At 53.6% G+C, this 25717-nt stretch overlaps 2 protein-coding genes across 6 annotated transcripts; one reads left to right on the top strand and one right to left on the bottom strand.

Moving 5' to 3' along the window:
- Positions 1 to 3731: 3731 nt before the first annotated feature.
- Positions 3732 to 6733, top strand: NUDT18 (nudix hydrolase 18). Of its 2 annotated transcripts, XM_053578470.1 has the most exons (4): positions 3732 to 4033; positions 4850 to 5063; positions 5286 to 5783; positions 6307 to 6733. In XM_053578470.1, exons 1-4 carry the CDS (start codon positions 3872 to 3874, stop codon positions 6432 to 6434), a joined length of 1002 nt encoding a protein of 333 aa, XP_053434445.1. In that variant the 5' UTR covers positions 3732 to 3871; the 3' UTR covers positions 6435 to 6733. The 2 variants fall into 2 exon arrangements, with proteins under 2 accessions (XP_053434445.1, XP_053434446.1); XM_053578471.1 differs by having other exon boundaries at positions 5286 to 6733.
- A 907-nt stretch (positions 6734 to 7640) lies between these two features.
- FHIP2B (FHF complex subunit HOOK interacting protein 2B) lies at positions 7641 to 21115 on the bottom strand. Of its 4 annotated transcripts, none has more exons than XR_008377319.1 (17): positions 21001 to 21070; positions 16772 to 16850; positions 14858 to 15030; positions 14001 to 14105; positions 13787 to 13909; positions 13393 to 13641; positions 13087 to 13283; positions 12694 to 12802; positions 12416 to 12492; positions 11887 to 12076; positions 11186 to 11331; positions 10960 to 11088; positions 10745 to 10835; positions 9728 to 10337; positions 9396 to 9496; positions 8823 to 9223; positions 7641 to 8733 (listed from the first exon to the last, which is right to left on the bottom strand). XR_008377319.1 is itself a non-coding variant. In XM_053578293.1 (17 exons), exons 1-17 carry the CDS (start codon positions 21043 to 21045, stop codon positions 9085 to 9087), a joined length of 2238 nt encoding a protein of 745 aa, XP_053434268.1. In that variant the 5' UTR covers positions 21046 to 21115; the 3' UTR covers positions 7641 to 9084. The 4 variants fall into 4 exon arrangements, 3 of the variants coding, with proteins under 3 accessions (XP_053434268.1, XP_053434269.1, XP_053434267.1); XM_053578293.1 differs by having other exon boundaries at positions 7641 to 9223; positions 9728 to 9868; positions 10194 to 10337; positions 21001 to 21115; XM_053578294.1 differs by having other exon boundaries at positions 7641 to 9223; positions 9728 to 9868; positions 10194 to 10337; positions 13087 to 13280; positions 21001 to 21115.
- Between the last annotated feature and the right edge of the window lie 4602 nt (positions 21116 to 25717).

Here is a 25717-nt window from a genome sequence, read left to right as displayed (position 1 = left end):
TTTCCTTCTAGTACCTTCTCCTAGGATCTGTGGTGCTCTGGTGTGCTTTGGCTCTGGTTTCTTATAACACTTTCTGTGCTGCAACCTCACCTTCATTCTACATGGCTGCCTGTAACCCATTAAGTAGTTTTGCCATGATTTACATAACCATCTCTTGTTGAAAAAAAATTTAGAATTTCTTCATTGCTTGGACAGCTCAGTTATTTGACTTTTTTACAGGCTTAAAAAAGAAAAAAAAAATTAGAGAGCTCGTATGTTTTACTCTGCTACTGTTTTCATGTAACATATCTCATTTAATCCCCTTCATGTAAATTATCTCGTTTCATTTCTTATCATTATTTGGAGATAGACATGATTTATTTCCATTTTACAGAAGAAGAAACAGGAAGATGGGTTAAGGAAGTTACCCAAGGTCTCACAGTAATTTTAGTGGCAGAACTGGGATTTGAACCAAGTTTTCTGACTCAAGCCACCTCATTTACATCATAGTTTTAGCTCTTAATGGAGTTTAAAGATAGCTTGCCCTCTGCTCTGTCCTCTTCCTTGCAAAATATGCACTTTATAGCTGATCACGTTCCAAGGAGCACTGAGTGACCCATTTCTACCTATATTTCCCCTTCTATAGCTGTGTCTCCTTGTCACCCCAGAACCCCAAATATGGGGTCCTTCAGGTAGGAAAATGGTGCTCTGGGATGGTCCAGTCACTGGGTCTCCTCTTCCTTCTCTCCCCTTCTAGGTGGGTCAGAGCACCCTTGAGGGGATGTCGGGTCTGACTATAAATAGCAAGTAGACCAATGTTCAAGTGTTCCAGGACTGGGCCTGGGAATGTAGCCCGGCCAGGTGGAGGAATGCAGCCAAGCCTGAGATTCAGCTTGGGGCATGTGGTGGCACTTCTCCTGAAGGCTCTTGGGCCCAGCTTCTCCCAGGGTCACCAGCTTATTGGCCACCTTCGGCCTCCAGTGCCTCCAGTCCCTCCATCTGGCCTAGATATCCCAGACACACAACTCCGAGAGGTAGAAATGAACATGGGGTGTGCATATTCAATGGTTTCCTTTTTTCTGTTAAAATGCTCAGACATTTAAATTTTGAAATAATTTTAGATATAGAGCCAAGTCACAAAGATAGCACAGAGAGTTCCCAATTATCCCTCACCCAGCTTCCCCTAATGTGAACACTTTATGTAACCATGTTGCCTTTATCGAAACTACGAAATCAACATAGATATAACAGTATTATCAAAGCAATAGGCTTCTCTGGGATTTCATCAATTCTTCTATTAATGTCCTTTTCTGTTCCAGAATCCAACAATGCCTATGTTGGACAGCTGGCCTAGAGGGTACCTGTGGCTGCCCCAGGGTCACTGAGAGTGAGCGGCACAGCCCAGCCTGAAGCTCGCCCTACCTCCGCCCTGCAGTGCAGGCTCCTGCCCTTCTTACCTTTCCTACTTTGTCCAGAGACTGGCCTTGCTGCTCCTGAACTCTAGTACTGCAGACACCCTTGCCCCACCCTGCCTACCCATCCCGTCCTGTCCCTATCCGGGTCCCTAAGGCTGCCTAGCCTAGGCCTTCCTGCTCACATGCTCACGCACATGTGCTCACACATGCCCCGAAATGTTTGGCTCAGGCTCCACTCCCATGGGTGCTGGGAGCAGTCGGTTCACTCCCATCATCCACTGCGTTGTGTGGCCAGGCACTCTGGCCGTGTTCTTCCCTCTCTGGGACTGGAGGGCACCCTGCAGATGTGATGGAGACCTTGGTGGTTCCTATCCGGCCAGTCTCCCTCCCACGGCTTCTCTCCCTCTGTCTCGGGGCCTCTCCTGCCCCTGTTTGACTACTGTTCTCTTTTTCCTGAGGGTTTGAGAGAGTCTGCTTCTTTGCTGTCTCCTCTGCATCTCAGGAAGGGTTAGGCACAACCCTTCACAGTTTACAAGGGGCTTTTGGCGTGATCTGTTGCCTCATGCACTGCTCACCACAGGGTGATTGGCCCACTTGATAGGAGAGGAGCGCTTTGTCCCAGGGAGGATGGGGTGTGGAGCCGTGGTTTGCTGGAGTCTTAGCTCTTTCAGGCAATTCAGCCTCTGGTATTTACCCTAGGCGCCTCTGAAGCTGTCAGAACCCTGCCCAGACATGACCTCATTCTCTCTCAAATCATCCCCAGGAGGCAGAAAGGAGTCTGCCCCCACTTCACAGATGGGAAAACTGAGGGATAAACATGCACAGCAAATATGTTGACAGGCTGCTCGGTAGCCCAGAGTCCTCTCAGCCCTGTGAATGCAGGGGTTTGGAAGGCGGGAGGTCCAGGGCAGAGCTTGGGCCAGTGGTGCCTCAAAACCTGTAGGCCTTCCAGGGGTCCCCCTCAGATTAACACACGGCCCTGCCTTGAGGGAACTTAAAGTCAGAATTCTAATGTAAGAAGGGCTTAGAGAGGCTGATCTGGTGTCACTGGAATTCTTGAGAGTAAAGTCTAGTTCTCGGGCAGCTCTGTGGACACATTTCATGAGGATGGGCCTTTCTGTTGTAGCAACAAGTGTTGTGGCCAAGTGGGGGCCCAGGCTGGAGGAGTGGAGGGCTGTCTGGTGGTGATGCCCAATGAGGGCCAGTACATGCAGCTCCTCCCTGAATGTCTTAAGGTCTTGTATTTTCGACAGCCCTGTAAAAGAACTGTTATGGCCCCACTCTACAGATGAGAAGACTGAGGCCCACAACTTACCCAGGGGTACAGAGCAAGCTGGCCAGGAGTTGCCTAATATCTGGCTGCAAGTCCTTGTGCTCTGTCCATATCACTATGCCACTGTCCCCTCCAAAAGGGAGGTGTCCAAGAGCAACAGGGGGGAAGAGGGGCCCAGACTCAGCTTGCTTGTCAGATTCCCTCCACCTGGCCCTGTTTCCTGAGAGGAGGTTAAGGGAGGCTCTGAGAAGGAAAGGTCAGGCTGGGAGAGAAGCAGGAGCTCGACGAAACAACCCACACCCTGCTGTCCACCGCCAGGCACTGTACCCTGGGACTGAGAGTGATGATGAAGGAACCGGCACCACTGACTGCCACTCCAAGGGCTCCCGTTGTGGCAGAGAAGGCCTGGAAATTGCGTGGTTGGGGGGACAGCAACAAGAGAGGGCTGGCTGATTCTAGCCCTGGTGCCGCATCCCCCCTCCCTCCTTAAACCTGCTGCTTCCCTCCTCTGAGCACCTGTCACTCTTCCTGCCCAAATCAATCATTTAGCACTTAGGCAACAACGCTCAGCTGCTTTTATTACATGTTGGTGTCCATCTTGCTGACTGAAGCAGCATCTTTTCCAAGGCAGGGGTTTAATGTCCCTCCCGCCACGTGACATTTAGTGCATTTTATTGAAGTAAGAAAAAAGTTATTTGGGCAGTGATCATCTCTGTTAATAAAGTAGAATGTTTATGACAAAAGCGGGACAGTGGGTCCAAGCCGCGGTGGCCGGGGACCCGTAACGCTATAAGATTCCTGACGTCACCGTCACTGCCACCACGGCGCAACGCATCCTTCAGGCGGAATGACGTCACCTCGGAACCAAGGCAGACAAGCGCGCACTGGGGGCAAGAGCAAGGCCGGCAGCCGGGAGGCGCCCAGAGAGCGAAAAAGAGCAGACATACTCAGGCGGCTCGTGCTCCCAGCCTTCGGCCGTCTGGCCACGCCCCCTCGGCGATGACGCGGACCAATCCTACCAGGCCGCGGTGAAACACAGCCTATCAGCGTCCGGGGCTCTCCAGGCGCTTCCGCGTTGGCGAGGGCGCCGGTCCGCAGCCGCAGGGTGTGGGCTAGGGCGCCGGACCCCACGCTCGCCTGTGGCCCGCCCCGCCCGGCTCTGCCGGTCTGTGAGGGCCTGGCTTGCCGCCTCTCAGGCGACCCGATGACCTCGGAGGGCCTGGCGGGGGCGCTGGCGGCAGTGCTGGGGGCCCGGGGGCTGATCGTGCAGGGCTGTGACTCGGAACCGGCCGGGAAGCCTCCGGCGCCGGTGCGGCTGCAGAAGAACGTCAGCTACGTGGTGCTGGCCGTGTTCCTCAACGAGCAGGTGAGCGTCCGCCCGCCGGGCTCGCCTGGGGCTCGGGAGCGCGCAGCCAGCCCAGGAGGGGACAGAAGACCTAACGACCACAGCCACCGCTGCTGTGTGTGTGGCGCTGCTCAGTTGTGCAAAGCACTCCGGCTTACACTTGCATCTGTGCCTTGCGAGTGTCCCATGTACAGAAGAGGATACTGAGGCCCTCATTCCTTGAGAAGACGGCTGTCGTATTCCTTCTTCCTTTCCCGAGAGTGTAGCAGAGATGCGGAGTGGGCGCTCATGAATCTCCGTGCCAAGCCCTAAGGGTACCAGTGGCACAACCCGGGCTTACTCTCAGGCCTTTGATGTCTACCCCTGTGCAGTAGATGTAGTAACAGCTACAAAGGGCCAGGGCGCTAGGGCCAGGTTGGATAGAGTGGGGACAGGTTTCAAAGCCCAGACTTCGTGTGAGGACCCGCTGCAAACAGTATGTGAACCATTTTGGTGGTGAGAGATACACAGTGACACATACAGACACGACTGTGCAGGACACACGGTGACCCCCACTGTGGGGCCTAATCCCCAGCCGGTGAAGCAGTTTCCAGGACTCTCAGCTCCTTTCTGAAGTGGAAGTCCTTCTGAATCCAGAAAGGGATGAATTGCAGACCTAGATCATGACTGCAGCCTCCAGCCACAGTGGCAGGGGCAGGTCTCCTGGGTAGCCATTGAGAGGGTGTCCATCAGGAGGGGAGTCTTGGGCAATCAGGCCCCAGGGCAAGGGAAAGAAGGCTGCTGGTTGAGCTCCCAGACTGCTGAGGTAGAGGGTGAAGATCCTCTCTGTCCCCTCAGGATGAGGTGCTACTGATCCAGGAGGCCAAGAGAGAATGCCGGGGGTCTTGGTACCTGCCCGCGGGGAGAATGGAGCCTGGAGAGACCATTGTGGAGGCGCTGCAGCGGGAGGTGAAGGAGGAGGCTGGGCTGCACTGTGAGCCTGTGACGCTGCTGTCTGTGGAGGAGCGGGGCCTCTCCTGGATCCGCTTTGTGTTCCTCGCTCACCACACAGGTATAGCCCACGTGGTGGCAGTGTGAGCACAGGCCAGTTGACACCTCCCCCCCTCCCCCCCACCTCGTCCCCGTCATCTGCAGCCAGCCTACTCTGGCTGGTGTAGCCTGGCATCAGCTGGGGTCCTGGGGCTTCCTGCTGGGTCAGGGGTATCTGTTTACTCTGCCATACCCCCTTTCAACACAGACCCTTCCTCTACCCTGTCCCCTAAATCTCCCCTAGGTGGAATTCTCAAGACTTCCAGTGAGGCAGATGAGGAGTCCCTGCAGGCTGCCTGGTACCCTCGGACCTCCCTGCCCACTCCACTGCGGGCACATGATATCCTGCACCTGATTGAGCTAGCTGCACAGTACCGCCAGCAAGCCAGTCACCCTCGAATTCTGCCCCAAGAGCTTTCTTGCAGTGTGGTCTGCCAGCGGCTTGTGGCCACCTTTACCAGCGTCCAGACAGTGTGGGTGTTAGTGAGCACAGTGGGCGTGCCTCACTTGCCTGTCACTGTCTCTGGCCTCACCCCCATGGAGCAGAGGGGTGGCATCAAGATGGCTGTCCTGAGGCTGCTGCAGGAGTGTCTGACCCTGCACCATTTGGTGGTGGAGACCAAGGGGTTACTTGGACTGCATCACCTGGGCAGAGACCATTCAGATGGTATTTGTCTGAATATGCTGGTGACTGTGGCTTTTCGGAATCCAGGTGTCCAGGATGAGCCTCCAAAGATTCGGGGTGAGAACTTCTCTTGGTGGAAGGTGATGGAGGAAGACCTACAAAGCCAGCTGCTACGGCGGATTCAGGAATCCTCTGTTGTCCCAGTGAACAGATAGGAAGCGGGCAGCAAGGGCCGGGAGCTGGGCAGCTGTGCTCCCTTCGGTGTGGCTTTGCCTCCCGCTGACGGAGGCAGGAGGCTGTTGATCAGGGATCTTGTTGCCTTGGGCATGGGGCATTCCTGGTTCTTGGGGACTTTCAGGAGCAGGCCCCTACATTGCACCACAAGGGACTGTACCTTTAACTGAGCAAGGAGTCCTAAGTACAGAACCTGATTGCCCTGAGGGCACACTGAGGCTTCTCCCTAAGGGGGTGGGAGTGGGGAGTTCTCTAAACCCCAGATGACATTTGCTAATCACTTTCTGTGTCCACTTTGGCAAAGGCCTGGGTCCTGATCTCACCACGCCCTTAGAACCTGGAGGGGCACCTTGCTGAGTAAATAGGTGTTGCTGACCTTGTCTTCCCTGCCTGAATGTTTCTGTAGGAAAGAAGCAAGGAGGAACTGCTGCTGTCCCAGAGAGCTGCTGCTCCTTTTTGGCCACCCAGGCTTTTCCCAGACACTGCTGGGGCTGTCTCCATCTTGCCTGTGGGGGAGGATGTGACTGTCCCTAAGGAAACACAACTCTGAGCATTGCAAGGCTGGGGCAGTGGGGACCCTAGGGGAGCTCCAGGTGGGATGGGAGGTGGGAACACTGGCCTGATTCCTGTCTCCCTGGGCCTCCCTGGCTCAGAACCTCCTTTTCCTCCACCTTTTTCCAGCCTCAACCCAAGCCTAACCAAATCTTTTCTTCATTTCCCCTCAGCTCAGCTGAATCATAGCAGGACTTTTTTTTTTTTTTTTTAATAACACCACTAAAATTTAAGGGCAAACCAAAAGAAATGAAGAAAATATAAGATTATTCATCACCACACATATGGTACAGATTTCTGATTCTGAGCAGAGAAAGGCTTGTGTGGGCTTCCCTTCTCTGAGGGTAATTACACTTTAGCCCTGGGGGACCAGATAATCTCAAAGGCCCCTTCCCAGGCCCCACCTTGCCTCTTTTGGCAGCCACCTTGTCTTGTTGGCCTATAGAGGGTGGTAGGAGTCCTTGTCCCCTCTTAAGGACAAACATTTTTGAATGATGGACCCAAACCCTTTTTTTGGCTCACTTCTCTCAGTATCTGAGGGACCCGCTGGTCCATACCCAGACAGGCAGTGACAATTTGTTCCCGTTAGTAGTTTCCAGGCCTGGGTACACATTAGGATCACCTGGGAGCTTTCAGTCTATGTCTACCCCTGTGTCACACAGTTAACTGGTGGTGGAGGCCTGGGCATTGATATTTTTAAAAGCCACCCAGTGACCCCAACAAGTGCGAGTTGAAAGCCTGGTTGGCCCTTTCTCCTCCAAGTTCACAGCTTGCCCTGCCCCAGAGTCCTGTTGGTGACTCCCTCCACACACTTCCAAGGAAAAAGTGTGTTCAGTATCAGTCCCACTGTTTACAAGTCAAGTCACACGACGTGCACCATAAACACAAAAAAGACACGCATACAGATGATACCACACGGTCCGGTCCATCCCCTCCTGGTGTCTCTGAGGCTAGCAGGCGCTCAGCTGTGGGTAAGCCGAGCAGAAACAGTGTTGCTTGGCCAAGAGTCTGGTTCCTGGCAGGCGCTGAGGAACATCAGATTTGCACTGCCAGAGCCTGTTTACCACCACCCCCCTCCAGTGCTGGAAAAAGAATTTAGTTTGTCTTCCTTGGGGAGGAAGATGGGCCTAAATTAGCAGTGGAGCCTTGGGCAGAAGCACGCAGCGCATGGAGAACAGAGCCATCATGTCCACACAATCACACCATTTATTGCTGTGCTGTCCGGGGAAGATGCCGTGCAAACACCAAAGTGCACTGAGGAGAGGGGAAGGTCTGTCACTTCTAGACCCTCGAACATTGTCAGAATCTAAGAGTCCAGACTCAATTCACCCACTGAGATCTGCTCCCTGTCCAGACCAACACCCTTGTGCGTGCACACACGGTGTTCTTCAGAACAGCAGCTGAGTCCTCCCCTGCTGGGAGGAATGCGGGAGAGGCAGAGGTCATGGAGTTTCCTCCTCTTTCATGTCACCTCTTGGCAAACTGTGCCCGGCTTCTAGAAGCCGCATGGGCAGGAAAAGGAAGCGAAAGGGGCTCTGGCCTGCTCCTCCTTGCCCAGGAGCGAAGCCAGCAACTGCAGTCGCGCTGTGAGGTAATGCCTGGCGCTGCCCGTATATTCCTGCAGGTCGAGACAGATTTGGGCCGGGTGGGGTAGCAGCCCCTGCCACAGAGGGCATGCAGGGAGAACAACACCAGAACTGGCTGTCTGAGCCTTGGCTCCTCCCCACCAGGCCTTAGGGCTTGGAGTCAGGGGCAGCTTGTCCTTATAAGGACCCCAAGCTCCCTTGTTCCCCTTGAAGGGCATGCCACCGAGAACACAGGCTGCTGGGCAGAATGTAGAGGGCAAAGCCTGGCCTCCCGGGTCTCTGACCTCTCTGCCCAGGTGTTGTGGACCTGCCGAGACGGGTTCAGAAGGCGCCAGAGAGAAACCGGCTGGAGCCGTAGCCTGGCACCCAGCTCCCTGGCCCACTCCCGCCCTGGCCTCAGCTGCAGCAAGGTTCTCATTAACAGCTGCCCCCGCCTGGGCGCGGAACAACTTTGGGGCACTTGCCATGAGGTGTTGGGAATTTTGTAACAATCTCCAGCAGGCAGAACAGGCAGAGGGGTCTGAGTGTCCCCTTCACTGTCCCTTCTTCATGGGTTAAGTCAAGAAGGCAGGGAAAAAATGTGAAGTCTCACTGAGCTGCTTTCATGGTTCCTAATGTGACAGGGCTCCTGGCCCCATCTCTCTGGCCTGGGTCCTGGTCTACCTTGGAGTCAACAGCTCACTCCCTGTCTTGCCCTGGAATTGAGTCACAGGTCTTGGCCCTGGCCACAACGGCCAGTACTGAGCAGCACAGGCACACAGCATGTGAGGGTCTGGGTGCTCACTTGGCCGCCACCCAGCTCCTCCGAGAAGTCCTCAGGGATACCATGCTGCCTGGGGAGCCATCTCTTTGGCTCCTGGGCACCTGGGAACTTGGAGGCCCCCTCCCTGAAACCCAGTTCAGTATGGTCGACAATTCATGGTCTCCTTGACTGAGCCTAAGAGTGCAAGCCCCCACCAGGGAGGAGGGTGTGGCAGCAGTTCCAGGCAGGAGGCAGCTCTAGGGCAGAGGTGTGGACAGGAGTCTCCCACTGTCCTGCTCCTGGCTCAGACTTGCCCTTCTGGGGGTGGGGAGAGGTTCAGGTGGGGACCTCGTGGGGGAAACTTGACGAAAGCAATGGCGGCGAGCTCCTTGCAGAATTCCTCAAGTACTACCACGCCCTGGAGGAGAGTCTGGTGGTCCAGCCTGTAGGGACACAGTACAGGGGCCATAGCTGGGAGGTGGTGGGAGTGGGTCCAGCATGACAGCCAACATCCACAAGCATGACCCATGGCTGGACAACTGCCTGACCAGAGGCACTTTTTGCCTGTATGCTCCAACGTGTCTTCCTAGGTACCTGTTTTCCCCAGGTACTTACTGCTCCCCAGGGACCTGGCCCATCAGCTGCTTGCGCACCAGAAGCAGTTTGCCGGGGAACTGCGGGACCCTCTGAATTCTCTGCATCAAGTCCCCGATCACCTAGGATGGGAACCACAGAGGACTGAGAAAGGGGCTAGTGACACTCCACAGGGTCCCCTGGCCCTGCCATGCTGTGGGAGGTAGGGAGGGAAGGTGCAAGCCCCCCACCCGTAGTTTCCCTGGCACTGGTAAGGGTGCCCACTCCCCCAGTCCCCAACCACCCTGCCGTGCTCCTCTTCCTTCCTGTCTCACCCCCACTGGGTATACCCCCTTGGGTGCAGGCACCCTCACCCTGACAAGCACAGAGAACAGGCTCCTGCAGCCGGGGGCCAGGCTGATGTAGGGATCCAGGAGGTACTCGTGGATGTGGGGGTGGGGGAAGAGGGCGAGCCGAGACAGGACTGAGGTCACCTGCAGGTTCAGGCTGTATGGCTGTAGGGAACACGATGGACAAAGCTGAGGGTTGGCAGGGGGTGGGGAGCATTTTTGCACTCCCCCAGAAAGGCGCCTGGCCAGTGTGAACGTGTGTGGGGGTGGGAGACTCACGTGATGTGTGTGTGTCATGGATTCCACAGGGCTGAGGGCCAGAACGTGTTAGGGCGTGTGGGGCAGAGCCGAGATGGGGCTTCCCGGCTGGGGAAGTGGGGTGGGGGCCCGTATGGAGCTGGAGAACTGAGGAGGGGTCGACCCTGTGGTCAACCTCTGCTCTCCCGAAGGACTCCATGGGCAGCAGGCTGGGCCCAGGCCTGTTGGCTACCTGATCCAAAATCCGGGACATGTGATCAAACAGCATACGGAGGAAGCGGCCCTCGAAGAAAGGCCTTTCAGGCTCATGGGGATCCAAGGGTGTGGGACCAGGAGGCCAGCCCCAGAGGGCAACGCGGGAACTGCACTCTTGGAACTGAGACAGGAGGGGAGAATGGGGAAAGGGACCCAGTGGTCAGAAGGAGTCAGCTCTTGGAACTGAGACAGGAGGGGAGAATGGGGAAAGGGACCCAGTGGTCAGAAGGAGTCAGCTCTTGGAACTGAGACAGGAGGGGAGAATGGGGAAAGGGACCCAGTGGTCAGAAGGAGTCAGCTCTTGGAACTGAGACAGGAGGGGAGAATGGGGAAAGGGACCCAGTGGTCAGAAGGAGTCAGCTCTTGGAACTGAGACAGGAGGGGAGAATGGGGAAAGGGACCCAGTGGTCAGAAGGAGTCAGCAGAAGGGGGGATCTGTGCAGGAGGGATGGGTTCTGGGGCTTTGGGGGCTGGAGATCAAAGAGTTTATCAACCCAAGAAATAGATCTGGCTGTGGCCGACACTCACCAGGCCATAGGCATCGTGGACGTATGTGTCATAGCCTGTGTCCTCCAGGAGAGCAGAGGTTCTGGCTTCCTCAGGGACCAGGCAGAGGAAGCTGAGAGACAGGAGTGCAGGTGTGGAGGTGCATCCCCCAGCTCTCCCCTGCGCCGGATCCCATCTGGGCTGTGGCTAAAGACAGAACAAACTCAAGTGGCTCTGATTGCCTAACCTGCTCCTACCTGTTGACGATCTCGGTCACTGCTGTTTTCCCATCTGCATTGGTGGCAGGAGCTGGGCGAGGCTTTGTGGAGGGCTGAAAGCCGGAGCTGGGGAAGCCGTCTGTGAAGTAGGGGTCTTCTTCCAGGTCTCTGTGGCCAGGGCAGAGGCCCGTGAATGCACAAACACAAATGAAGGTGGCTCTGCTGAGGGCTAGGCTGGGTCCCATGTGGCCTGGGTTTCACTTACAGGGTATCCTCATAGCTCTCAGGCTCGGGTGAGCCCCGGGCCACATAGGGGCGGCCCTCAAGGTGGCACAGGATCAGGCTGCGGATGATCCACTCATGGGGCTTCTGGAGCAGCTCCTCGAACAGCCTCAGTGTGGCGATGCTGATCTACGGCCAGAAGTGGGTCAGCAGGATGGCATCGCCCCAGCCCAGCCCGTGGGGAACCCTGGAATTGCTGGCCCAGGTAAGACAAGGCCTCTGAGGCAGACAAGTCACCTCCCTTGGCTGGGGACTACGGCGGCAGGCTTTGGGAGAACAGGTGGTTGGTGGTCCTGGAACTAGGAAGTTGGGGTGGTCCCTGCTGTATTACTGAATTGATCTCAGCAAACCAACTGGCTTCCCTGTGCCTCAGTTTCCATGTTTGAAAAATGGGACAATCAGCTTGATTCACCTCACAGAGTGGTTGTAAGCCTCAATCGAGCCAAATAAACACAAAAGCAGTTTTCAAAATACATCTAGAAAGTGCTAAAAGATGTGATCACAGAAAACTACTATAATAAAAACTGCCTGACTACCAATCACGGTGTCACTATTTTGGTGGGGGGTTCAATGCCTCAAAGGTGGAATCACCTGGGAAAGCTAATGAGAATGGAAAGAAGCGTTCTGGAAATCCCTTTGGTGCAGGTAGGGAGTGAGCAGAGAGGAAGGCCCCTCCCGCCGCACCTCATCAGAGAGGTGGTCACAGTGCCCAATGAGGTGGGCACACAGGGTGCGGGGGCTGTCCTCAGGGCCTTCAGGCTGCTGGTCTGTGCCCAGGAGGAAAGCCACGGCCTCTCTCAGCAGAGCAGGGGAGCGAAGCTGGCGCAGCATGGCCGTGAAGAGGGCGGTGGAGGTTAGGATGTTCCGCTCAGACCTGCAGGGAGACGGAGAGGGGACCTCAGGCCCGGGGCTTGGAGCCAGGTATGGAAGGCAGAGGAGGGGCGGTGAGTGGTGGCTGGTGGCAGAACCCCTTCTTGGTTTCCTTACATCTTTGGCCAGTATGTCTCTAGTCACTTCCTCATCACTACTGAGGCGCTGAAGTTAAGGGTAGGAGGCCTTTGTTTAACCCACGGGCTCAGGGCACGTCAGAGGGGTCCACAGATGTGACTCTGGTCAAGGAGGTTTCTGGCCTTAGGGACAGGACGGGGCTTGGACAGGTAGGTGATTTGATCCAGACCATGACTATACCTGAGGGAAGTGTATACACACTTACACGTGCAGGAGCTGGGGTTGTAAAGTCTCCACAAACAGCTTCTCAGCCACAGCCTTTGCCAAGGCATCTGCAACCACCTGGGTGCCAAAGAGCATGTCTTCAACGTTTTATAACCATTGCAGTTTTCCATTGAGAAACAACTGTGTCCTTGCACAGGGCCTGATGCGACAGAGGGGCCTAGCTAACCCGGGGCACTGCTCAGGTCCCCGATACCACATTTCTGAGTATCCCAGAGATGAGACAGTGCAGAGAGACCCATCCACAACTGCCCCACTCACCGAGTGTGCCTCTGAAATAAGGTGGTCACAGTAATCAAACCAGCCCAGGAAGGCAGCCAAGGCATCCTTGCCAGGGAAGGAAGCTTCATCAGATGGGGCACTGGGCAACCTACAAGGAGAGGCGAGCATGTCCTGGAAGCTGTGACCTTCTACCCTCTCCCACAGAACCTCTGTGGCTGGGGGTCAGTTCTCTTGGGGGTTTGTGGTCAGAGACAGCAACAGCGATGCTTCTCTGGAGGGTGAGCAACCCTGGGGCATAAGCTGCAACCTCAGGGGAAAGGTGGCTGGCAGGAGTCCCCAGCCCACCTGGAACACTGGAGGAACTAGCCACCAGAACCAGGCAGGGCTTCCTGCCACCAAAGGTGCTGCCGCCTCCCCTGGATAAGAACCCACCTCCAGCTGATACCCTCCAAGGCAGCAATGTCTGCAGGGTCCAGGAAGGCAGGCAGGGACTGGTACAGCTGGCACAGGTGCTCGGTGACGGCAGGGCAGCAAGAGCTGCTCTGCACCAGGTAGGCGGTAGCTGCCGGGGAAGCCACACTCACCAGGAGCAGCAGGTTCTCCTGGGCCTTCAGTGCCACTCGGCTCTTCTAGGGGATGGGGTCTGACTTCAGGAACAGGCATCTGAGAGCCCAACAGCCTATGACCACCCCCCTCAACCTTCTGGGGCACCCAGCCTCCCCTCTCCACAGCCAGCACCTTGCTCTTGCACAGCCCAAGCAGGGAGGTGACCAGGTTGCTCTCTCCTATCCCACCATCTGGCTCCTCAGTCTCAGCAGGCAGGTGGCTATCTGAGACCTGGGCCCCGCAGGGTTTCCCATCCAGCTGGGGACCCTTGGCAGAAGCACTGCTGTGGAAATGGTCCTTGTCCCTGTGGCTGGCTGTGTCCCTCCTCGGCAGGGAAGGGAAATCTTCAGATGCCTTCTTCCTATCTACAGTCTTTTTACCCTGCAGAAAGGGTGGGATGAGATCAGATCATGGTGGACACTCCCCCCAGGACCCTCATTTGGATGCAGGGTGGCAAGGTCTGAGCACCTCCTTGGCCTGGCCCTGGGGTTCCACATCCTCCCCCATTCCCAAGAGAAGTGCTCACTTCCAGGATGTAGGTGAGCAAGGCTGGGTCCTGCTGGATCTTGGAGCAGAGGACAGTGGTGAACTGCACCTCCTCCTTTTCTGTCAGGGACCCGGGAACTGTCCCGCCAAGTCGGAGAAGTTTCTGGAAGGAGAGCAGGATACACAAAGAGGGCGATGGGGCGGCAGGGCAGAGGGGGCCTCATGCCCAGACACTGTCGCCACCAGGCCCTCACCTGTACAGGCCTGTGGACGCTGAGGTAGTGCAGCAGGGGGTGCTGCACCTGGGCCAGCACTTTGCTGAAGAACTGGAACACCTGCTGCCGCATGCCGGGTGGGTACTGAGGGCAGGAAAACGGCACCTCGTCAGAAGGCCAGGCCACATCCACTGCCTGGGACACTCCTCCCCTGGAAAGCCCTCTGGCCCCATCCCCCTTTAGTCACAGCTGGAGGGTGCCTCTCCCACAGGGCCTCCTCTCCCCACCACAGTGCTCAAAACAGACTTGCTTGGTGCCCCAAACCCTTTCCTGCCTCATCCTCCTCCATTTCCAGGTCACCACTGAACATACTGTCCGATGAACCTGCCCCTCTCCCTCTAGGCATTTTTTTTTTTTTTTTTGGAGACAGAATCTCAAGCAGTCACCCTGGATAGAGTGCCATGGTGTCACAGCTCACAGCAACCTCCAACTCCTGGGCTTAGGCGATTCTCTTGCCTCAGCCTCCCCAGTAGCTGAGACTACAGGCGTCCGCCACAACGCCCGGCTATTTTTTGTTGCAGTTGTCATATTCTGGCTGGGCTGGGCTCGAACACGCCACCCTCAGTGTATGTGGCTGGTGTTGTAACCACTATTGTAATCTCCCATTAGGCTTCTTGGTGCTGTGTCTCCCACATCTGGAACACAGCCCAGCACGTGGTAGGTGCTCTACGCACCTTTGTGGAGTGAATGCCCCTGGAAGGGATGGGATGCTCTGAGTGAGCCGGCCCCAGCACTCATCCCCCACCCTCAGTGTCAGGAGTGGGAAGGGCACAGGCAGACAAGCCTGGAGTCCAGGAGTCCTAGCAGAAGGCTCCAGGGCACCTCAGCCTGCCCACCTCGGCCTTGCCCAGAGTGCACAGTGTCTCCAGGATCCTGTGCTGCAGCAGGTACTCCAGACAGGGCCCTGCCTCGCCTGCGGCCGCCTGCTGCTGCTCCTCATACACCAGGATGTCCAGCATCTGCTTCAACCGCCAGGGAATGTCCGTTTTCTTGGCTGGGGTGCTCTCATCTACGTGAGATTCAGGAGACAAGTGTGAGTGGGACCTCACTCTCTCTGCCACAGCCCAGAAGGGAGAAGGCTTGTCTGAGAGATGGGTGGAGGGGCTGAGGGCAACCAGGAAACGGAAGACTACAGCTGGCGCTTCCATATTTAAAAACACAAATATCCTTTTGGAAGAGGCCCAGGACATAGCCCTCTGACTGAGTACACGCCCCATCAGAGGGCAGCAGCGTGTAACCAAACCTAGAGCAGGAACACCTAGTTGTGGGCTTGTCAGGCTGCCTGTCAACCCTGGGCCTGAGTGAGATGCTGCAGGCCCAGGAGTACGTCACGTTAACTTCGAAGTTGTGCTCCAGCAGCAGGCTGAGAGAGAACCTCCTGGAGCCTGTGTAGGTCCCTTTTACACTCAGAAAAACAGGCATTATGGTTTTCTATGAGGGAGAAAAAGAATCCATGCCCCATCACTAAACTTGCTCCCTCTGTCAACAGGGAAGCAACTTAGTGGGGCTGCTGTAGTCAGGGTCTCAGGGGATAACAGTGTTTCTTAACAAAAGTTTTGGTACTTGGTGAATGGCCTTGGAGCACCCCCTAGCTTTTCTCTAAGGCATAGGGGCTTGAGCAAGCCAACCTACCTCACCCACTTCCAATACCTGTGGTCTAGGGATCACTCAGGAAGTTAAAAGATTAGATCCAGGCGCAGCCCTGTATAGATCTGAATCAGACCTGCATCTCATCCCACTCTCCTGGTATGCAGACTGTCAAGAAATCTTTAGTCTAAAAGTCTAAGTGGTTCTCAGCTGGGGGACTGGCAATTTTGCCCCCCAGGGAACATTAGGCAATGTCTGGAGATAGTTATGGTTGTCACAGTTGAGGTAGGTGCTACTGGCATCTAGTGGGTAGAGGCAGGAACTGCTGCAGAACACAGCAAGCTGCACAGGACAGCCTCCCAGAACAAAGAAGGAGCCACGTCAAGATTGGGAAACCTGCTCTAATGGAACTCTCAGAGGGTCCCTCAGAGTATCCAAAGGTCAACTTTTAATTTCTTGGACTGGCTCGAGCTGGAAAGAAAGCCTTTAGGAAAGGGCAGGCTGGGATCAAACCTCAGTCTCTGAACTCCAGGCAATGGAAAGCTAGGGATGCAGAACACGGTTACCTGGCAACCAGTCTGTATCTACCAATATTGACATAGTGCCTGCAGAGCAGCCAATCAGATTCTGCCCCTCAGTGAGCGATCCCCACAGGCCCAGATGACCCAAGGCTTTGGCTCTCTGGGGTGTCAGCTTGGGAAGAAGGACCAGGCCATGCTGCATACCTTCCTACCCCAGATCTCTACAAGGGAAATGTCCTTGTGTTGGTTTAAGGAATTTATTAAGTTTCTTTTCTTTTAATCTAGGCACAAGCATTTGCGGGACTGAAGGTCTTAGAGGCTCTACCTGGTTTGAAGCTGGGAAAAGTGGCTCCACTTGCAGTCAGGCCAGTGAGACCCTCCCAACATCCTCCGCCTACTCTTCCCTTAAACAGGTTAAAAGATTAGGGTGGGGCCAGCAACTTAATAATTAGAATAGAGGTGTCCAGACCTCTATGTCTTCCTCCCATCTGTCTGATTTCCTATCTCCATTAGCTTGGCCCCAACTCTGAACCCTTGGACAGTAGATGTCACCTTCCCAGGACACTTGTATAGTGACACCCTGCCCACACCTTACTCTCTGCCCCTTCCAGGGTGTCTGGGCTGGGGAGGACCAGGCCCCACCTGTGCTTTCGAGGTAGTAATGTGTGATGCCTTTCCAGTGCTCCACGAAGGCCTGCAACAGGTCAATGCTGGGCTCCCGCTGCGGAAAGAGCAGACACACCAGCTCAGGGGGCTACAGTGGCCATGGCGCCCACTGCCACTGGCCCTTGGGGGAACAGACGTTCCATGTGTCTGCTAAGTGCCAGATCAGTGTTAGGCCCTGGAAGAGACATTTTGCTCCCAGGTTTTCTTTTTTTTGAGACAGAGTCTCACTTTGTCACACTTAGTAGAATGCTGTGGCTTCATAGCTCACAGCAACCTCAAACTCTTGGGCTCAAGCGATCCTCTTGCCTCAGTTTTTCTATTTTTAGTAGAGATAGGGTCTCATTCTTGCTCAGGCTGGTCTCGAACTCCTGAGTTCAAGCAATCCATCTGCCTCAGCCTCCCAGAGAGAGTGCTAAGATTACAGGCATGAACACCGCGCCTGGCCTTGCTCCCAGGTTTTCAAAGGGAAGAGCAACACATGTTCCCCAGGACACACTGGCATTGTCTCCCTATCTCACTAAGGATCCCCTGGCACCTCTCCCTAGACAGCCCTCTCTCCCGGAAATGCTATTTTCCTGCCACATGTCATTGTCATTATCCTGATCTGGAAGAACTAACAATATTGTTCAGGGAAACAGACACAGAAATGGATCACTAAAAAAAAAAAAAGAAAGAAAGAAAAAGAAACATCACTTCAATACAATGTGGTTATGCTACAATCAGGGCACATATAGGAACACAGGAGACCAACCCCAAAAGAACAAAATGAAAACCCCAGATTGAGAGTTGGCACAGACACAGCTCTCTGGTCCCTCTCAATCTCAGAGTCTATGAAAATCTGCGTTCAAGGCCATGATAGGTAACTAACGTTAGCATGACATTAAGAAAGTGCCTTACTTATAATGTGCTTTCACCTAGTGTCCGAGGCCCTGGGCTGCACAGCCTTCACTCCTCCTTGGCCAGCGCTGCTTCTGCCACCTCCTCTACTGGCTCCTCCTATTGGCCTGGACAACTCTGATTCTGCTCTGAGCAAGCCCCTTAGCTTCCCGCTTTTCCTAAGCACTCTTTCAACCTGCACACTGGCTGGAACTGGCCTTGAACTGAGAACAAATGCTTTCTCTGTAAAGTTCCTCCCCAAATAAAAAGCCATCTTGGGGCAGCTCCTGTGGCTCAAAGGAGTAGGGCACTGGCCCCATATGCTGGAGGTGGTAGGTTCAAACCCAGCTCCGGCAAAAAACTGTGGGCGGGGGGGAAGCCATCTTTTCTCTTTACTGGCAGAGTAAACACAGTAGAACCTCCATAGCTGACACCTTCTTCAATTGACCTAGTTTTCATAGACTGGACACACACCTCACGTACTCAATGGAAGTTCCTTATGTTTACCACTTCCATATGCTGACCAGTTTATTACAGTCCCTTGGATGGTCAACTTTAGCGGTTCTACGATATTTGCAGAAGAAAAATGCATAATCAAATCATCTCTTCCCACAGGTATTCATTTCTACCTCTAGGCTTTGCTTGGGCCACTCTTCTGCCCAGGATACCCTGTGTCCCCCTAACTTGTCTAGATTCTGAGAGACCCCAGTCAGGTTCAGCTAGGGGCCAGCAGCTCCCCTAAGCCCTCTGCAGTGGTCTTGCCTACCACATCCCTCTTTGACCCCACACACTGTCCTGCATCACAGAGCTCAGCAGCTACTTAGTAGGCCATTCCTGTGGGTGCCTACGACGTGCAGACACTATGCTGGCTGTACAAGCAACATAAAGATGACTAAGACCCACTCCTCAAGAAAGAGGTCATGGAGAGGAGGATATAAAACTGCACTGAATAACTAACTGAACTCCAAGGAAATAATGTGAGGCTGTAGGAAAGGTAGAAAGTGACAACTCGGAAAAGAGGGGTTTTAACAGGTTGAAACAAGGAAGACTTTACTGGAGTCATGTTTGAAGTAAAACTTGAAGAACTGGATTAGACTTCAACAAGAAAAGGAAGACATTGCCTCTCCAGAGGAACTCTGCAAAGCGTGTCTGGGGAAAGGAAGGGCTGATGAGTTTGCCGGACCTCCAATGCCAAGCCAAGTCCTGACCGTTTTTTTTTGCAAGCAGCAGGGAGCAGATCAATAACAACTGAACTGTGTTGTAGGAAGATTCATCTGGCAGTCAAGGGTAGGAGAGGAGACAAAGACAGGAAGAATGCTTAGACAGCCATAGCAAGAGGGAAGAGTGGCTGCTGGCAATCTTGTCTTCTTTCAAAGTCAGTTGTAGGGGCCATAACCTTTCCCAAAGTGGCAGCGCCCACAGTCATTCCAAATATTCCACCCAGGTGGATTAACCACTTCTTATCACATTCCACGTGATATTACTTGCCATTGTTGGGCTAAGTAGTCATCTTTCTGCTAGACTATGAACTTCCTGGTTTTATATCTCTGCCTGCCCTAAATGGGCTCAGGACATAATGAATACTCATTAAGATATACCACATATCTCAGCAAACTCCTGAAGACATTCTTTCCATACTTTCTTGTCTCAGAAGCCATCTGACCCTTGGCAAGCACTACAATTATCTTGCAATTTCTTGTGATGGGGTCTTATCTAGTCTCAAAATTGGTTTATAATCTCCAAAAACCTTCAGCTGGGCTTTAATGAAAAAGAAGACTTCAGTAAGAACCAGAGACACAGTAGAAAGGGTGGCCAGTACAGGCTGTTAGAGAGCTGGTTTTGCAAGGGGCTAATCTTTACCTCACTCTATGCCTAGCTACTATAACTGCAAACCAAAGACAGTATTATTTCTTAAAGAGGCACAAAGATTCCTTGTCAACTTGGACAGAAGAGAGCAGGAAGGGGCACTCCTCTTCCCTAATAAGGAGGCAGTGGACTTGCTGGGTCACACTTTACTTGGTGACCCTGTCTGGGGAAACGGCTAGACCAGAGACCTGGGGGTGGAACGGAAAAAAGGGATGCTCTACAATCACACAGGGCCAGCCACACTTCTAGGACATGGTTTATATGCTGTGTACTGAGGCACCCAAAATCACCTGCCTAAAAAGATCTCCCTCTACTGCCAATATCTCCTCCTGCCTGGACTTCCTGCATTGGAAGCATCAGAAATTCACTCATCAAAATTGGCAAGTTCCCCTGAAATACAAATTAGTTCATTGGATCAGTTCTGACAGCTGGGGACAGGGAGAAGGGGAAGGAGAGAGAGCATTTTGGAACCTCTCCCTGTCTGTAAGCTCCCAAACCCTAGACCTGGGGCAATGCAGGGCTGGGGGAAGGTGAAGAGGCAGAGGGGGTGGTTTTTACTTTCTTCACAAGTTTACCTAAGGCTGAGTCTGTTCTCCTTCACAATGAGCTCTGATTTGGGGTGTAGGACCCCAGGTTGTTTATCTAGAGAAAATGTGATACACTCATCCATTAAGAGTCAGATGAGACAAAAGAATTAACTTAGCAGTTTCTCGGCAGGGATGCTTTAAATGGAGGACATACTCCCCCTGTATCTAAATTGCGCTTTTATCTCCCTGAATGTAATGGGCTGCTTCGGACCAGCTCTCAGCCTCAACAGAAAATAGCAAAAACACAAATGCTGATGGTCTCTCCCTACCTCTAGGTCAGTTTGGCTCAGAGAGAGAGAGAACCTGCTGGAAACTTATTTGCACCCAGTGGGAGGCTGTTTCCTCGGCTAGGTGCCCGCCCACCCGAGCACCTGGCCTTCCCCCTTCCGGGAACTAGGCCAGTCCCGGCCCGCGCTCCCCACGCCCAGCGGGTGAGAGTGAGGGTCGTCAGGGATCTCAGAAACCAGGGGAAGGTACAGCTATTTCTTCAGCCCAGGTGACGAGGAAGGGAGGAGCGAGGGGAAGGAGGGAGCTACCAGAAGCTGGGGGAGGGGACGGCGGAGGAAACTACTGGGTGACACGAGAGCGTTTTGGCGGAGAAGAGTTCGGGAACCGGGAGCGACTCTGGGGTGCAAGGACTATAAACAGGAAGCAACCTGGGCAGCGGGTTCGGGGAAACGGGCCGGTCTGGAGGAACGTGGGGGCGCAGCAGGAGGGGCGCCGCCGGGCGCCGGAGGCCCAGGAAGGGGCGCTGCGGCCCGGGATCTCCTACCCGAGGGCGCCCGCCCGCCTGCCCGCCCGCCGGCGGCTGCCCGGCTCCGCGCCCGCCCTTCCGGCCTAGCCCGCGCGGCGCCCGCCCGGCCCGCCTGGCCTCACCGCCCCCACGGCCTCCTGCAGCAGCGCCCCGAGCCGGCTCAGCATGATGGCGGCCCGGCCCGGCTCCCGGGTGGCGGCGGCCGCGAAGCTCTCGGTGGAGGAGGCGGGGCCGCAGGGAGGCGGGGCCTCGCTGTCGCCCCGCCCCGGCCTCACCGCCCCACCACGCCCCGGCCGCTGGGCTGCGCAGGGCGGGGCTGGGCTCAGTCGGGTCAGGGTCGTGGGAGGGGAAGGGGGACGGGAGGGGAAGGGGGAGGGGCCCAGGTGGGGCGGGCGCAGCGGGCGCAGCGGGGAGCGGGTCCAGTCCGAGCACCTTGCGGAGCCTGGGGGTCGCGACCGCAAGCCCTGAGAGTGGCCGGGAGGCTTTTTCAATGAGGAATTAGAATTCTTCCTGAATTGAAGGTGTGTGGGCTCCGTAAGTCTCAGCGTCCAGCCAGGCAGCCCCCTGCCAGTGTGGCTCCTGAGCACGTTAACTGCTGGTCCCAGCTAACTAGAGCGGCGCCAGGTGTGCCTCGGGTTTGGAGGTACAGTAAGGAAAGGAAGGACGTTGAATAGCTCACTAACCATGTTTTATGTCGATTACATGTTGAAATCTTTTAGGTGAATTGAGTATGGTATGTTAAAATTAATTTCAATGGGGCGGCGCCTGTGGCTCCAGTGAGTAGGGCGCCGGCCCCATATGCCGAGGGTGGTGGGTTCAAACCCAGCCCCGGCCAAACTGCAACCAAAAAATAGCCGGGCGTTGTGGCGGGCGCCTGTAGTCCCAGCTACTCGGGAGGCTGAGGCAAGAGAATCGCGTAAGCCCAAGAGTTAGAGGTTGCTGTGAGCCGTGTGACGCCCCGGCACTCTACCGGAGGGCGGTACAGTGAGACTCTGTCTCTCCAAAAAGAAAAATAATAATTTCAATGGTTACTTTTTCTAAGTGGCTACCCCAAATTATTATTATTATTTTTTTTTTTTTGCTACCCCAAATTATTAAACTACATGGGTGGCTCCGTTGTGTTCCCATTGCACTGCACTGCTCTAGACGTTTCGCAGAGGAAGCCACAACCAGCCTACATTAGAGAAACAGGTGAGTCTCCCACGTGGAGCCGCACCATGAGAAATTATGCCCAACAATTACACCTGGGCAGAGCCCTCAACGAGTGTCAGGCTTCTGAGTGTCCAAAGCCAGGACCTTAGCGATGAGTCTTCTGACACTACCACCCCCACCTCCAGGAGTAGTAAGAGATTTTCCCCAGGACAGGGCTAAGATGTCCTTTTTCTTCTTTTTTTTTTTTTTGAGGCAGAGAGAGTCTCACTATGTCACCCTCGGTAGAGTGCCTAGAGTGCTGTGCATCACAGCTACCTCATACTCTTGGGGCTTAAGCGATTCTCTTGCCTCAGCCTCCCAAGTAGCTGCCTGCAGGAGCCTGCCACAATGCCCGGCTGTTTTCTTATTGTAGTTGTCATTGTTGTTTAGCAGGCCCCAGCTGGGTTCAAACACTCCAGCCCTGTATATGTGGCCGGTGCTCTAACCACTGAACAACGGTCACCCAGCTGCAGATGTCTTTTTAAAATGTGTTTCTGCTGATCAGTGACATCTTATGAGGATAAGGAATCAGAAGGCCCACTAGGCAAGGAGAAGTAGCTACTGGCACGGAATTATAGAACCTCCAGTGTTGAAGCGTGCAGGACCTGCCCTGCCCTTTGATAAACTATTAAATTATGCATCTGTGTTAGTTCATTTAGAGGAAAAACTTTAAATAAAGCTTCACCTATCAGGTTAAATGAAGAATTGAAGACTGTTTCATGGTAAGCTCTTTTTTGTTTGTTTGTTTTTTGAGACAGTCTCACTTTGTCGCCCTCAATAGAGTGCAGTGGTGTCACCACTCACAGCAACCTCAGACTCTTGGGCATAAGTGATTCTCTTGCCTCAGCCTCCCAAGTAGCTGGGACCACAGGCACCCACCACAATGCCCAGCTATTTTTTGGTTGTAGTTGTCGTTGTTTGGCTGGATTCAAACCCACCAGCTCCAGTGTATGTGGCTGGCGCCCTAGCCGCTGAGCTACAGGCGTGGAGCCAGTAAGCTCTTTTTTTGTTGCTGTTTTGTTTTGTTTCCTTTTTGAGACATAGTCTCACTCTGTTGCTCAAGCTAGAGTGTCAGCCTAGGTCACAGCAACTTCAAACTCCTGGGTTCAAGTGATCTTCCTGCCTCAACCTCCCAAATAGCTGAGACTACAGGTACCCTACACAACACTGGACTAGTTTTCTATTTTTAGTAGAGACAGGGAATCACTCTTTTCAGGCTGGTCTCAACTCTTGAGCTCAGGGGATCCTCCTGCCTCAGCCTCCCAGAGTGCTGGGATTACAGGTGTGAGCCACCTTGCCCTGCCTGGGTAAGCTATTTTATTTTTTGAGATAGAGCCTCAAGTTGTCACCCTGGGTACAGTGCCATGGCATCACAGCTCATAGCAACCTCTAACTCCTGGGCTCAAGCGATTCTCCCCCCACATGCAACCGTGTGATGAGCTCTGCAACTCGTTCAGTGCAGACTTTTTTTTTTTTCTTTTTGTAGAGACAGTCTCACTTTATCGCCCTCAGTAGAATGCCATGGTGTCTCAGCTCACAGCAACCTCCACCTCCTGGGCTCAAGCGATTCTCCTGCCTCTGCCTCCCAAGAAGCTGGGACTACAGGCGCCCGCCACGCCTGGCTATTTTTTGGTTGCAGCTGTCATTGTTGTTTGGCGGGCCTGGGTTGGATTTGAACCCGCCAGCTCAGGTGTATGTGGCTGGCGCCTTAGCCAGTTGAGCCACAGGTGCTGACCTGGGTAAGCTATTTTAAATGAGCAAGGTCTTTAAGCCCAGATTCAAAGAGAGGGCCATAGTCATTGCTTTCCAATGTGAATGAATTTTATCATGTCTGAAACCACAACAGTTATGTAACTACCTATCTGTGTGAATCAAGATTTCCTCAATACTGTGCAATCCAATCCAATAATAAATTAGATACTAAAAATAAATAAATAAATTAGATCCCGCATTTGATAAAAGTGCAAGTGTCACGTATTATATAACTCTTGCCTTAATGTTTTAAATGTCAGCCAGCTTCTTCTCATTGAATGATTTTATAATAAACTATAAAATCCAACTTGTAAATTGAATTAAATCTAATTGCTAATAGTAAGACTAATTTAAAAAAAAAAAAAAGGTTTGCTGCAGGCCAGGCCCTCTGGCTCATTCCTGTAATCCTAGCACTCTGGGAGGCCCAGGCAAGTGGATTACTTGAACTAAGGAGTTCAAGACCAGCCTGAGCAAGAGTAAGACCCTCTAAAAAAATAGCCAGGCATTGTGGCAGGGACCTATAGTCTCAGTTATTCTCGGGAGGCTGAGGCAAGAGGATCACTTGAGCCCAAGAGTTTGAGGTTGCTATGAGCTATGACACCACAGCACTCTATTTAGGGCAACAAAGTGAGACTCTGTCTCAAAAAACAAACAAAAATGTTTGGAAACCCCTGTCATAAATAATCTCCCAGGTTCTGCATCTGTGAGTGTTACTGTAAGACTGACTGTCCCTAGAGCGTTTTAGGAACAGAGAGCTTGCTACTCTGAGAGGCTCTAACTTCTCAGGGACTTAACCATCTTTTAGGACTTAGCATCCAGTTTGGCCCATCACAGACATTTCCCATTGTCCCAGTTGATAAAATACTGCCTTTAGCACCCTTTGGTGCTCAATGACCTTGACATTTTCCCCTAGAAGCTCCATAAGGACAAAGGGCATGCTAGTTTTGTCACTGCTGTGAACCCAATGCCCAGGACAGGGTAAACCTCTAAACATTAGCTAAATGCCTGTTAGGGATGTGTGCAGAGATCATTCTCTCTGCACCTCCAAGTCCGCCTTCCTCTGCTTCCCCTATGGAGACAACTTTCTTTCCAGGGGCAAGCCCTGGAAACCTCAGTGTCGGTCTTCATTCCCCACTGGCTAGTTGTCTATGGCTCCGGCCTTTAGGGGAAATGTTTCAATTTTTTTATCCGCTCAAGGAATGAAAGAAGTCTGCCCTGTTGAACTTACAGGTTTGTTTCTTGAAAGCAAAGCCATGGACACAACTGAACTCCTACATTTTAAAATAATTGTTCAAATTTGAGGGATTTGGCCTCTTTGCCTACTTGCCCTAGCTACGGAGGCCAGTTCACTATCTATGGCGAATGTATCCTGCTTTGTAAGCTTGCTTACTCTATAAGTCTTTCTTTCTCTTCCTCAATAAACTTAGTTTCATGCTTGTCTTACAAAAACAAATTTGATCAGTGGGTAGGGCGCTGGCCACATACACCAAGGCTGGCGGATTCAAATCCGGCCTGGGCCTGCTAAACAACGACAACTGCAACAACAAAAAAAATAGCCAGGTGTTGTGGTGGGCGCCTGTAGTCCCAGTTACTTGGGAGCCTGAGGCAAGAGAATTGCTTAAGCCCAAGAGTCTGAGGTTGCTGTGAGCTGTGATGCCATGGCACTCTACCCAGGGTGATATAATGAGACTGTCTCAAAAACAAATTTGAGGTAGTCTTACCCTTTTGCTTTTATTTCAGCCACAAGGGCTAGAAACTCATCTAGAGGCTTGGGTTGGGCCCCAGCTCCAGTCTCAGGTTTATAAGCTGGGTACCCCTCCAATTCACACGGCCCCTCTCACTGTGTACCTCTTTGTGTACCCAAATATGGTTCTGATCCAGCCAGGTAGGGCCAGC

Source organism: Nycticebus coucang, chromosome 24 (assembly GCF_027406575.1).
Source record: "Nycticebus coucang isolate mNycCou1 chromosome 24, mNycCou1.pri, whole genome shotgun sequence".
Classification (NCBI taxonomy): Eukaryota; Metazoa; Chordata; class Mammalia; order Primates; family Lorisidae; genus Nycticebus; species Nycticebus coucang.
The sequence above is the reverse complement of the archived record's forward strand: the minus strand, read 5'-3'. Positions and strand labels throughout refer to the sequence as shown.